The sequence below is a fragment of the Pseudophryne corroboree genome, chromosome 5, assembly GCF_028390025.1.
Source record: "Pseudophryne corroboree isolate aPseCor3 chromosome 5, aPseCor3.hap2, whole genome shotgun sequence".
Taxonomy (NCBI): Eukaryota; Metazoa; Chordata; class Amphibia; order Anura; family Myobatrachidae; genus Pseudophryne; species Pseudophryne corroboree.
The window spans coordinates 809,858,719-809,872,109 of NC_086448.1; the positions used below are offsets into that span (position 1 = coordinate 809,858,719).

Sequence of the window (13,391 nt, forward strand, 5' to 3'; positions counted from 1 at the left end):
CTATCTCTTTATCAACCAGTCTATATATTAGCAGCAGACACAGTACAGTGCGGTAGTTCACGGCTGTGGCTACCTCTGTGTCGGCACTCGGCAGCCCGTCCATAATTGTATATACCACCTAACCGTGGTTTTTTTTTCTTTCTTTATACATACATACTAGTTACGAGTATACTATCTCTTTATCAACCAGTCTATATATTAGCAGCAGACACAGTACAGTGCGGTAGTTCACGGCTGTGGCTACCTCTGTGTCGGCACTCGGCAGCCCGTCCATAATTGTATATACCACCTAACCGTGGTTTTTTTTTCTTTCTTTATACATACATACTAGTTACGAGTATACTATCTCTTTATCAACCAGTCTATATATTAGCAGCAGACACAGTACAGTGCGGTAGTTCACGGCTGTGGCTACCTCTGTGTCGGCACTCGGCAGCCCGTCCATAATTGTATATACCACCTAACCGTGGTTTTTTTTTCTTTCTTTATACATACATACTAGTTACGAGTATACTATCTCTTTATCAACCAGTCTATATATTAGCAGCAGACACAGTACAGTGCGGTAGTTCACGGCTGTGGCTACCTCTGTGTCGGCACTCGGCAGCCCGTCCATAATTGTATACTAGTATCCAATCCATCCATCTCCATTGTTTACCTGAGGTGCCTTTTAGTTGTGCCTATTAAAATATGGAGAACAAAAATGTTGAGGTTCCAAAATTAGGGAAAGATCAAGATCCACTTCCACCTCGTGCTGAAGCTGCTGCCACTAGTCATGGCCGAGACGATGAAATGCCAGCAACGTCGTCTGCCAAGGCCGATGCCCAATGGCATAGTACAGAGCATGTCAAAACCAAAACACCAAATATCAGTAAAAAAAGGACTCCAAAACCTAAAATAAAATTGTCGGAGGAGAAGCGTAAACTTGCCAATATGCCATTTACCACACGGAGTGGCAAGGAACGGCTGAGGCCCTGGCCTATGTTCATGGCTAGTGGTTCAGCTTCACATGAGGATGGAAGCACTCAGCCTCTCGCTAGAAAACTGAAAAGACTCAAGCTGGCAAAAGCACCGCAAAGAACTGTGCGTTCTTTGAAATCCCAAATCCACAAGGAGAGTCCAATTGTGTCGGTTGCGATGCCTGACCTTCCCAACACTGGACGTGAAGAGCATGCGCCTTCCACCATTTGCACGCCCCCTGCAAGTGCTGGAAGGAGCACCCGCAGTCCAGTTCCTGATAGTCAGATTGAAGATGTCAGTGTTGAAGTACACCAGGATGAGGAGGATATGGGTGTTGCTGGCGCTGGGGAGGAAATTGACCAGGAGGATTCTGATGGTGAGGTGGTTTGTTTAAGTCAGGCACCCGGGGAGACACCTGTTGTCCGTGGGAGGAATATGGCCGTTGACATGCCTGGTGAAAATACCAAAAAAATCAGCTCTTCGGTGTGGAGGTATTTCACCAGAAATGCGGACAACAGGTGTCAAGCCGTGTGTTCCCTTTGTCAAGCTGTAATAAGTAGGGGTAAGGACGTTAACCACCTCGGAACATCCTCCCTTATACGTCACCTGCAGCGCATTCATAATAAGTCAGTGACAAGTTCAAAAACTTTGGGTGACAGCGGAAGCAGTCCACTGACCAGTAAATCCCTTCCTCTTGTAACCAAGCTCACGCAAACCACCCCACCAACTCCCTCAGTGTCAATTTCCTCCTTCCCCAGGAATGCCAATAGTCCTGCAGGCCATGTCACTGGCAATTCTGACGAGTCCTCTCCTGCCTGGGATTCCTCCGATGCATCCTTGCGTGTAACGCCTACTGCTGCTGGCGCTGCTGTTGTTGCCGCTGGGAGTCGATGGTCATCCCAGAGGGGAAGTCGTAAGCCCACTTGTACTACTTCCAGTAAGCAATTGACTGTTCAACAGTCCTTTGCGAGGAAGATGAAATATCACAGCAGTCATCCTACTGCAAAGCGGATAACTGAGTCCTTGACAACTATGTTGGTGTTAGACGTGCGTCCGGTATCCGCCGTTAGTTCACAGGGAACTAGACAATTTATTGAGGCAGTGTGCCCCCGTTACCAAATACCATCTAGGTTCCACTTCTCTAGGCAGGCGATACCGAGAATGTACACGGACGTCAGAAAAAGACTCACCAGTGTCCTAAAAAATGCAGTTGTACCCAATGTCCACTTAACCACGGACATGTGGACAAGTGGAGCAGGGCAGGGTCAGGACTATATGACTGTGACAGCCCACTGGGTAGATGTATGGACTCCCGCCGCAAGAACAGCAGCGGCGGCACCAGTAGCAGCATCTCGCAAACGCCAACTCTTTCCTAGGCAGGCTACGCTTTGTATCACCGCTTTCCAGAATACGCACACAGCTGAAAACCTCTTACGGCAACTGAGGAAGATCATCGCGGAATGGCTTACCCCAATTGGACTCTCCTGTGGATTTGTGGCATCGGACAACGCCAGCAATATTGTGTGTGCATTAAATATGGGCAAATTCCAGCACGTCCCATGTTTTGCACATACCTTGAATTTGGTGGTGCAGAATTTTTTAAAAAACGACAGGGGCGTGCAAGAGATGCTGTCGGTGGCCAGAAAAATTGCGGGACACTTTCGGCGTACAGGCACCACGTACAGAAGACTGGAGCACCACCAAAAACTACTGAACCTGCCCTGCCATCATCTGAAGCAAGAAGTGGTAACGAGGTGGAATTCAACCCTCTATATGCTTCAGAGGTTGGAGGAGCAGCAAAAGGCCATTCAAGCCTATACAATTGAGCACGATATAGTAGGTGGAATGCACCTGTCTCAAGTGCAGTGGAGAATGATTTCAACGTTGTGCAAGGTTCTGATGCCCTTTGAACTTGCCACACGTGAAGTCAGTTCAGACACTGCCAGCCTGAGTCAGGTCATTCCCTTCATCAGGCTTTTGCAGAAGAAGCTGGAGGCATTGAAGAAGGAGCTAAAAGGGAGCGATTCCGCTAGGCATGTGGGACTTGTGGATGCAGCCCTTAATTCGCTTAACAAGGATTCACGGGTGGTCAATCTGTTGAAATCAGAGCACTACATTTTGGCCACCGTGCTCGATCCTAGATTTAAAGCCTACCTTGGATCTCTCTTTCCGGCAGACACAGGTCTGCTGGGGTTGAAAGACCTGCTGGTGACAAAATTGTCAAGTCAAGCGGAACGCGACCTGTCAACATCTCCTCCTTCACATTCTCCCGCAACTGGGGGTGCGAGGAAAAGGCTCAGAATTCCGAGCCCACCCGCTGGCGGTGATGCAGGGCAGTCTGGAGCGACTGCTGATGCTGACATCTGGTCCGGACTGAAGGACCTGACAACGATTACGGACATGTCGTCTACTGTCACTGCATATGATTCTCTCAACATTGATAGAATGGTGGAGGATTATATGAGTGACCGCATCCAAGTAGGCACGTCACACAGTCCGTACTTATACTGGCAGGAAAAAGAGGCAATTTGGAGGCCCTTGCACAAACTGGCTTTATTCTACCTAAGTTGCCCTCCCACAAGTGTGTACTCCGAAAGAGTGTTTAGTGCCGCCGCTCACCTTGTCAGCAATCGGCGTACGAGGTTACATCCAGAAAATGTGGAGAAGATGATGTTCATTAAAATGAATTATAATCAATTCCTCCGCGGAGACATTGACCAGCAGCAATTGCCTCCACAAAGTACACAGGGAGCTGAGATGGTGGATTCCAGTGGGGACGAATTGATAATCTGTGAGGAGGGGGATGTACACGGTGATATATCGGAGGGTGAAGATGAGGTGGACATCTTGCCTCTGTAGAGCCAGTTTGTGCAAGGAGAGATTAATTGCTTCTTTTTTGGGGGGGGTCCAAACCAACCCGTCATATCAGTCACAGTCGTGTGGCAGACCCTGTCACTGAAATGATGGGTTGGTTAAAGTGTGCATGTCCTGTTTTGTTTATACAACATAAGGGTGGGTGGGAGGGCCCAAGGACAATTCCATCTTGCACCTCTTTTTTCTTTTCTTTTTCTTTGCATCATGTGCTGATTGGGGAGGGTTTTTTGGAAGGGACATCCTGCGTGACACTGCAGTGCCACTCCTAGATGGGCCCGGTGTTTGTGTCGGCCACTAGGGTCGCTAATCTTACTCACACAGTCAGCTACCTCATTGCGCCTCTTTTTTTCTTTGCGTCATGTGCTGTTTGGGGAGGGTTTTTTGGAAGGGACATCCTGCGTGACACTGCAGTGCCACTCCTAGATGGGCCCGGTGTTTGTGTCGGCCACTAGGGTCGCTAATCTTACTCACACAGCTACCTCATTGCGCCTCTTTTTTTCTTTGCGTCATGTGCTGTTTGGGGAGGGTTTTTTGGAAGGGACATCCTGCGTGACACTGCAGTGCCACTCCTAGATGGGCCCGGTGTTTGTGTCGGCCACTAGGGTCGCTAATCTTACTCACACAGCTACCTCATTGCGCCTCTTTTTTTCTTTGCGTCATGTGCTGTTTGGGGAGGGTTTTTTGGAAGGGACATCCTGCGTGACACTGCAGTGCCACTCCTAGATGGGCCCGGTGTTTGTGTCGGCCACTAGGGTCGCTAATCTTACTCACACAGCTACCTCATTGCGCCTCTTTTTTTCTTTGCGTCATGTGCTGTTTGGGGAGGGTTTTTTGGAAGGGACATCCTGCGTGACACTGCAGTGCCACTCCTAGATGGGCCCGGTGTTTGTGTCGGCCACTAGGGTCGCTAATCTTACTCACACAGCTACCTCATTGCGCCTCTTTTTTTCTTTGCGTCATGTGCTGTTTGGGGAGGGTTTTTTGGAAGGGACATCCTGCGTGACACTGCAGTGCCACTCCTAGATGGGCCCGGTGTTTGTGTCGGCCACTAGGGTCGCTAATCTTACTCACACAGCTACCTCATTGCGCCTCTTTTTTTCTTTGCGTCATGTGCTGTTTGGGGAGGGTTTTTTGGAAGGGACATCCTGCGTGACACTGCAGTGCCACTCCTAGATGGGCCCGGTGTTTGTGTCGGCCACTAGGGTCGCTTATCTTACTCACACAGCGACCTCGGTGCAAATTTTAGGACTAAAAATAATATTGTGAGGTGTGAGGTATTCAGAATAGACTGAAAATGAGTGTAAATTATGGTTTTTGAGGTTAATAATACTTTGGGATCAAAATGACCCCCAAATTCTATGATTTAAGCTGTTTTTTAGTGTTTTTTGAAAAAAACACCCGAATCCAAAACACACCCGAATCCGACAAAAAAAATTCGGTGAGGTTTTGCCAAAACGCGTTCGAACCCAAAACACGGCCGCGGAACCGAACCCAAAACCAAAACACAAAACCCGAAAAATTTCAAGCGCTCATCTCTAGTAATCGTATCAGACTATATTAATCCAATAAAAAACTTTTACATTGTAATTAATAGATTACAAGACCTAGCATATGCTGGACATGTTATGCTTGTCATGCTTGTAGATGGTTAGGAGATATTGTGAGATATAGCAGAGGTTTCCAAATGTTTTTGAATCACGGCGCCTTAGAGTATCCCAAAAAAGTTCACAGCACCCCTGGGCCAAAAGTTTCTTATTGAGAATTTTTAAAATATTAAATGTTGTAAATTATGTTTTATACGTCATCCTTAGGATCAGTTGTGTGGTGAGGAACAATATTTGCCTCTGTTTGACCACATATTTTATGATTGTCAGCCACCGGCACTGGTTTTGCCTATTATATGACCATAAATAATTTGAATTGGTCCTGGACCACCAACCCAAGACACCCCTGCAAGTGCCCCGAGGCACCCCAGGGTGCTTAGGCATACAGTTTGAGAACTACTGAGACATTGCAAGTGTAACATAACATTACTTATAACATATATCTTATAGTATTCATAATAGTGTGCAGGAACTTTTGGAAAACAATTGGGTATGTGCCTTTGGTTCAGTTAGTGGTAGCTACAGTATGCTTTTTATTTAGACTCTTTAGCTTTTACATTATCCTTAATGTATGATGCAGACTTTATTAAAATGTGTAATAGAAAGCTTAAAATCACATCCTGAGACTGTAAAAACACCTTTAGCATCGATCTGTTCTTCACATTGATAAACATTGCTAATACCGATTTTATTGATTGAGTTTCTGTTCAGTAGACCCTTCTTTGGTGAGCTGAAGCTAATAATTTAATCAAATTGCTCATGGTAGCTTATTGATATTTTTTTTTCCCTCTGCTTCCTAGATATGGTCCGGAAAAAGAATCCCCCTCTGAGAAACGTTGCGAGCGAAGGTGAAGCACAGATACTTGAGTCTGCTGCATCAGAGAAAGAAGATATTTTACGGAACACGGAATTTCCCACTGATCCGATGCAAGAAAATAGTGAACAGTCTAATTCTGCGGAACACAACAGTGAGGATCAGGGTTTCCATGATCAAGAACCTTCTTCCAGCTTTAAAAAGGACCCTGAGAGTGTGGGAATTAACGAGAGAGGTGTGTATAACTTTAGCCACCTTAAGGGCAGAAACGTTTCCTATGATGAGGTGACAGAAAGAAATATGCTGGCCTTGTCGTCTGGTGATTCTAGGGCTGTTTTTGAGCCCTTGAAGTCACCTATTAGGTCGGAAACTGATGACACACAAGACTTGGTCTCTGCTGCATCTGGGGATGCTTTGGAGACGAGAGAAGACAATATGTCGCCAAGGGCTGCAGACCTTACGATGCAAAGTGTTAAAGTAGACTGTCAAAACTCTAGACCAGCCTCGGTGGCCTCTGAAAACCTACAAGTGCCTTTTGATGGGAGTTCAGGGCTGAATAAATCCCACACTGTCCTGTTGGTCAATGACCATTCTGAATCGGCACCTTTATCCCCAGAACTTCAGGATTTCAAATGCAACATTTGTGGCTATGGATACTATGGGAATGACCCCACAGATCTCATCAAACACTTTCGCAAATACCATCTTGGCCTACACAACCGTACCAGGCAAGACGTTGAACTTGACACCAAAATCTTGGCACTTCACAACATGGTACAGTTCAGCCAATCCAAAGATTTCCACAAGGTGAATCGTTCTGTGCTTTCGGGGGTCTTGCAAGACATGAACTCTCAAAGGCCTGTTTTACTGAATGGAACTTACGATGTGCAGGTTAGTTCCTTTTCTAGAAATCTAGAACTCCAGTCTGATATAACGGACTGGTAATAAGTACACAGACCAAATAAAAAGGACTGGTACTGGATATCACTGTCCCAGTTCCCATGGTGCAGCGGCCAATTCACACTAAAAAATGTAATTGTTCTATTCCACGCAAAATAAATTTGTGGTGGGTACCCATTCTTTTATTTGCAAAACCACATTTGTCCGGTTGTAACATGAGTAAGCATTTGGCTTTTCTTCTTTACTAACATTCCATATTCCACTTTATTGCTCTGTGAGATGGCATTTCAGAACTGGCCACATTTTGGCCACTGGTAAATTCCCCCCTCTTCATTCATTTTCCAGATTTTGTATAACTATCTCCTATTGATTAGTAGTCATTGTCCATGTTCCTCTACTTTTTACCTCAACGCTGCGATCACTACTGGAGTTGTGAATATTATTTTATGAGCGTAATATATATATATATATATATATGTTCCGGAGGTGTGGCACTCCTTGCAGCTTGGATAATAAAAGCTCAACGTATGCATGAAGTGTACTGCGTTGAGCTTTAATTCTCCAAGCCGCCAGGAGTGCCGCACCTCCGGAACATATATGCACACTACTGTGGAGGCATCCGGTGCAGGTGACTATTGTATTGGGAGAGCCGATATAAATATATATATATATATATATATATATATATATATATATTATGGGTTGAAGACACAATTGTATGCAATTGCAGGAAGATGTAAAGTAATGTCTGCAGTGGATTGGTCAAGTTTAAAAGACATCCAATCAGGTTCTAGCTGCAGATTAATGCTGCGTTATGAACATTCAGGTAAACAACATTAACACTATGCAGGTTTCTCAATGTTAGTCCTCCAAGTAGCAGCAAAAGATCATGTTCTTGGTCTTTCCCTCCGTGGAAACAAGTGAAATAATTGAATACAAAATTAATTAAAACTTGACATCATTAAGGAATTTCTTAAAGTTGTTAGTTACTATTATAGGCTCAATGTATAAGAACCTGACTCTTTTCTCTTGCAGCAGGGTAATAATTGTAGATTAAGTTTAGTAATTCTATGTTAATTAATAATAATAATAATAATAATAATAATAATAATTGTATTTATATAGCGCTCTTTCTCCAACGGGACTCAATGATGTAATTATAATAACAATTGCACTATTAATAAATGGTGTTTATGTTTATTTGAAGTGCACAGTACACACATGTACATATGTCTCCCCACATAGAGATCATTGGTTTTTTAGATATGCATCCATTTAAATACATGTTTTCTGCCATGTTGCTTACTTGATAGGTCATGGTGAATTTTTCTCTCTCATCCATTAACACTGTGAAACATTACACAAACATTATGGGGGATATCCAATTAGCCCCGGTTTTTTACCGGGGCTAATTGTCCCGCCGGGGGCTATCTAATTAGCCCCGATAAGCCGCAGCATGCGCTGGCTTATCAGGGATTTTGTTTCACCTGCCTCCGGCAGGCGAAGCAGAATCCCCGGAAACAGCCACGTTTTCGTCCGATAAGGGTGCTGTTTTACCCGAAAACACATAGGTTTCACTGAACCTGTGTGTTTTCGGGAGAAAGGGGTTTTTTTTACACGCGATTTAACAGGATAGCCTGTAAAAAAAAATAATCTGTGAAACATCGGGAAAAAGTCCGATGTTTTAACGGGGATAATTGGATATCCCCCTATTACTGAACAATTGTGTGCATGCGTGGCTCCTAGAATATGGGAACTGCCTTGTTTTATTATTTTTATTATTTTGCACATAAGAAATTTATCTGTGTAACCAGATTATGTAAACGTTTCTCCTCCACCTGTTGGCAGGGGTTCCGGTATGAATGGTCGACCATGTTATGGTCGACAGTCATTAGGTCGACCACTATTGGTCGACATTGACATGGTCGACATGGACACATGGTCGACACATGAAAATTGTCGACACATGAAAGGTCGACACATGAAATGGTCGACATGCGTTTTTTTACTTTTTTTGGTGTCGTTTTTTGCGTACAGTGACTGGGAACCCCAATTAGTGCACCGCGTCCCCTCACATGGCTCGCTTCGCTCGCCATGCTTCGGGCATGGTGCCTTCGCTTCGCTCGGCACAGATTACCGTTCCAATCGTAGTCCACGTGGATCGTAAAGTATGGAAAAGTTCCCCAAAAGAAAAAAAAAAGTTAAAAAACTAATGCCGACCTTTTCATGTGTCGACCTTTCATGTGTCGACCATGTGTCCATGTCGACCATGTCAATGTCGACCAATAGTGGTCGACCTAATGACTGTCGACCATAACATGGTCGACCATGTGAACGGATACTGTTGGCAGGACGGGCTGGGTCAAATAGTACAGCATCACCTGGACCAAATAACGGCAAAACAATCCAAAAACATTGTGTGAATTGTACCTCTGTCCAGAATAAATGATTGTTGCAAGGGTTAACAGAGTACAGTGACAAACTATCACTAAAATGTGGAAAGATCAAATAAATTAAGTTTTTCCTCCATTGGTGTCCATTGCACTACCAATAGAAAGATGGGTCATCTTCCGTTTCTGAGCTTTGTGACAATAATAAGACCTTGGAAAATACTAACACTCTAAGGGCCTAAGTCAAATCTGATCGCTATGCTGCGTTTTCGTAAAGTGGGCGATCAGGTCAGAACTGCGCATGCGTATGCACCACAATGCGCAGGTGCGTCGCACTGGTACAAAGCGGATCGCCGCTCAGCGATGGGTTTGTGCGAAAGATCCATTTGCACGTGCGTTCGCAAGGAGATTGATAGGAAGAAGGCATTTGGGGGTGTCAACTGACCGTTTTCTGGGAGTGGTTGGAAAAACGCAGGCGTGTCCAAGCGTTTGCAGGGCGGGTTCCTGACGTCAATTCCGGTCCCGGACAGGCTGAAGTGATGGCAGCGGCTGAGTAAGTCCTGGGCTACTCAGAGACAGCACAATATCTGTTTGTACAGCTCTGCTACACAGGCGTTCGCACACTTGCAAAGCGAAAATACACTCCCCTATGGGCGGCGACTATGCGAACGCAGGACTGCAAAAAAAAAAACCTAGCGAGCGAACAGGTCTGAATTAGCCCCTAAGTACAGGTAGTTTACAGATCCAGGGCGGGATGTACTAATGTACATCGCCGCCCATCGCCGCCCTGCGCCACGATGCTGATCGCATATGTACTAACATATGCGATCAGCATTGCGGAGGACAGCTCTTCCGATAAGAGCTGTCCTCCGCAATGCGCAGCGGCAGCCTGACTTCCGGGATTCGGCCCCAGAAGTCAGTCTGCGCATGCGCAGGGTGACAGGGGCGGCTGCAGGGCATGCTGGGAGGGATCCGATCGGATCCCTCACACAGCGCCGCGGAGAGAAGCCCATAGGCTTCTATGGACGTACAAAGCTGGCGTACCCCGCCGCGGCGCTCTCCTGCCGGCCGGGGGTTAGCACATTAGGAAAATGCGGTAAACAGGGAGTTTACCGCATTTTCCGCTTAGTACATCCCGCCCACAATGAGTCATTTCTCCCCTTTAACATTGCACAGTACATCAGTTAATATTTCTTGCATTAGAACAATGTGATGAAAGTTCTACTTTGGAGAACATATACTAAATGGTGTAAAACTGAATAATTGCAGATGCTTATTAGCAAAGTGCTAACAGAGGATGGTTTTAAATGGAATGCCATTTCTCCTGCAGTGCAGAAGATAAAGATGGTTGCTGTATTCTATAGGAATGCTAATAGAAGTACAATCCTTAAGCAGTAATTAAGAGTAAAATTAAGCCAGGCTATTTTAAACGACGGCCTCCTGCTGTTATACCAGTTGGAATATTCCCCAGACAGAAATACTTGTCAGACGGACACTAGTCAGCTTTCTAAGGCAGTCAGCTGTGTCCTCTGGTAGGGGACTTCTCTGCTCTCAGTATATCAAAGGCAGGCCTGCCTGCTGCTGTGGAACTACAAGTCCCAGCAGAGAGTTGCTATGCAGTCACTCGATGTAAAACACCCAACAGGACTTTGTGCAAAAAAAAAAAAAAATCTGAAGTTTTATCCTCCGCTTTCCTTTTAAATAATACTTACTCATTATGCCAATGCAGAATTAATATATTAGGGGCTTTGCTCATAAGATGAGTTTATGCAGATCATTTCTTATGATAAATGAATTATGCATGCTCAGAAAATAGAGAAACTCCTGTAGAGCTGAATTATTGTCGTCTGATTCCAGACAGGCTGCTATGCTCTGTGAGCACTTAGATGAGAGGTTTGTCTGCCGGAAAACGTCATATTCCTTTGCGTGTGCTATATGTACTTCCAAAACGATTTCCCAGTCCATATATGTGCTAGAGGGGGGACATAAGGCTCTGTGAATTCTCTTGTCCATTTTGTATATTAGCATTTATTAGTTTTTCTTACATATGGAAATGTGTGAAATGCGTGGATAGAGGTCCACATTTCTTTTTGTTCCACTTGCATTATTATTCATAGTCAATAAGAACAAAAGTAATATAAAAAGCCACAAAATCTATCTATCTATCTATCTATCTATCTATCTATCTATCTATCTATCTATCTATCTACCTACTAGTGGGGCCTATGTATCAAAAATCAGAGAGAGATAAAGTGCCAGCCAATCAGCTCCTATCTGCCATGTTACAGGCTGTGTTTGAAAAAAGGCAGTTAGGAGCTGACTGGTCTGTATTATATCTATCTTAAAGCTATGATACATATGCCCCTGTATCTCTGTCTAAACAAAAATCTTGGTACAGCATTCACTCATGGCAGATACGGATAATTTCCTGCTGATATTATTTGTCGACATGCCTACCTTGTATAAATATGCATTTTCAGGAATGTGGTATTTATCCCAAAATATGGTGAAAATTTTCGTTTTCAACATACTTAGGGATCCTCCATATTTATCAGTGCCTACGGCCATTGGTGTCGGTAGAGGCCACTGCAAGGAGTCTCCTGTGATGGGGACTCTAGCTACTAAATTTTTAAGGAGAGCAGCTGTGTCCACTATACATGATGCATAATTCCCCAGTGGCCACCGTTACGGCAGAAACTGGGAGTGGCAGTTGGAAACCTCTTAGTCAGTTTATTTGGGTTGTGAAACTTATATAAAAGACTTAATAAGAGGCCTCCTTTTATTGTTGTACAAATTAAGCCCTTAGCAATTCCCCACCCCCCCCACCCCCACCCGTGTCCTAGAATGAGGTGGACGTTATGCAGAACAGATTTGTGAGTTTTGCCCTTGTGCTTATCAATTGATCGCAATTGTAAGGTTCACTTAAAATGTGTACACGGATTAATATATCCGCTGATAAATGTTATAATGTACATTTCCTCTGTGCTTGCAAGAAAAGTACAGAAATCTGTTTTAATCATTATTATTTTTTTGTAATTTCTCAGACCTTTTGACCTCTTTGCTTTCCAGTAGTCTTCCAATTAACCTGAGTGATTAGTACATGGGATAAACTAACAAATAGCAGATAAGAAGAGCCTAGAGAGATTGAGTCCCTAATCGCAGAACACTTAACCATGATAAGGTTTATCAGTCTAACAAATTAGTTGTGTAAACAGACCTGCATTGTACAGTATAGAACAAAGTGAAAACCACTATATTAGTGGTAAATGTTACAGTTACGAGAAATTTTAATTTGTGCTCGGTAACATAATGGATGGCTGGTTATTTCGGCGCCCTCCTTTTTTTTACTTGCATATTTTAGCCACGAGTTAGATATTAACATTGAGTTGAAATTTGTAGGATATACTATAGAAGCTGTAATGGACTCAAACTGGAGAATTGAAGACTACTGTATCATTGTCTCAACTTCAGATTACACAGAAAGTTTCTAAAAGTATTCATCAGAAATTAATTCAAAAGTTGCTAATTGGGTGCTTTCATATCCTTCTCCCATGGCAAACTACAGACTTTTAATCCGAAAATAAATCTAGTTGATTAGCAGTGTTGTATTCTACTATTTAGAGGATCTATTCATTTATATCTTTTACCTGTTCACAAAAAAAAGTAAAAAAGTAAAATATAAATAAAATACACCTGGGATTCATTACAGGTGTCCCATATCAAAAATTCCAAAATACGTAATGTTCCGAAAGAAAACATTTTTAGGAGCGCAACTGAGATAGTGATACCTTTGCTTAATGCATAATATTATCTCATATATTGTTTAAAATTACCTTCAGGCTGTGGGTA

The 13,391-nt window shown here is 43.8% G+C and overlaps 1 protein-coding gene across 3 annotated transcripts in view; it reads left to right on the forward strand.

Annotated features, from left to right (window-relative positions):
* The window catches only part of TRPS1 (transcriptional repressor GATA binding 1), a 331,746-nt gene that overhangs the window by 83,318 nt on the left and 235,037 nt on the right, over nt 1–13,391 (forward strand). For all 3 annotated transcript variants that reach the window (XM_063924484.1, XM_063924486.1, XM_063924485.1), the window contains exon 2: nt 6,239–7,143. In XM_063924484.1, coding sequence (XP_063780554.1) covers nt 6,241–7,143 — 903 coding nt within the window. In that variant the 5' untranslated portion in view covers nt 6,239–6,240. The remainder of the gene's footprint in view (nt 1–6,238; nt 7,144–13,391) is intronic.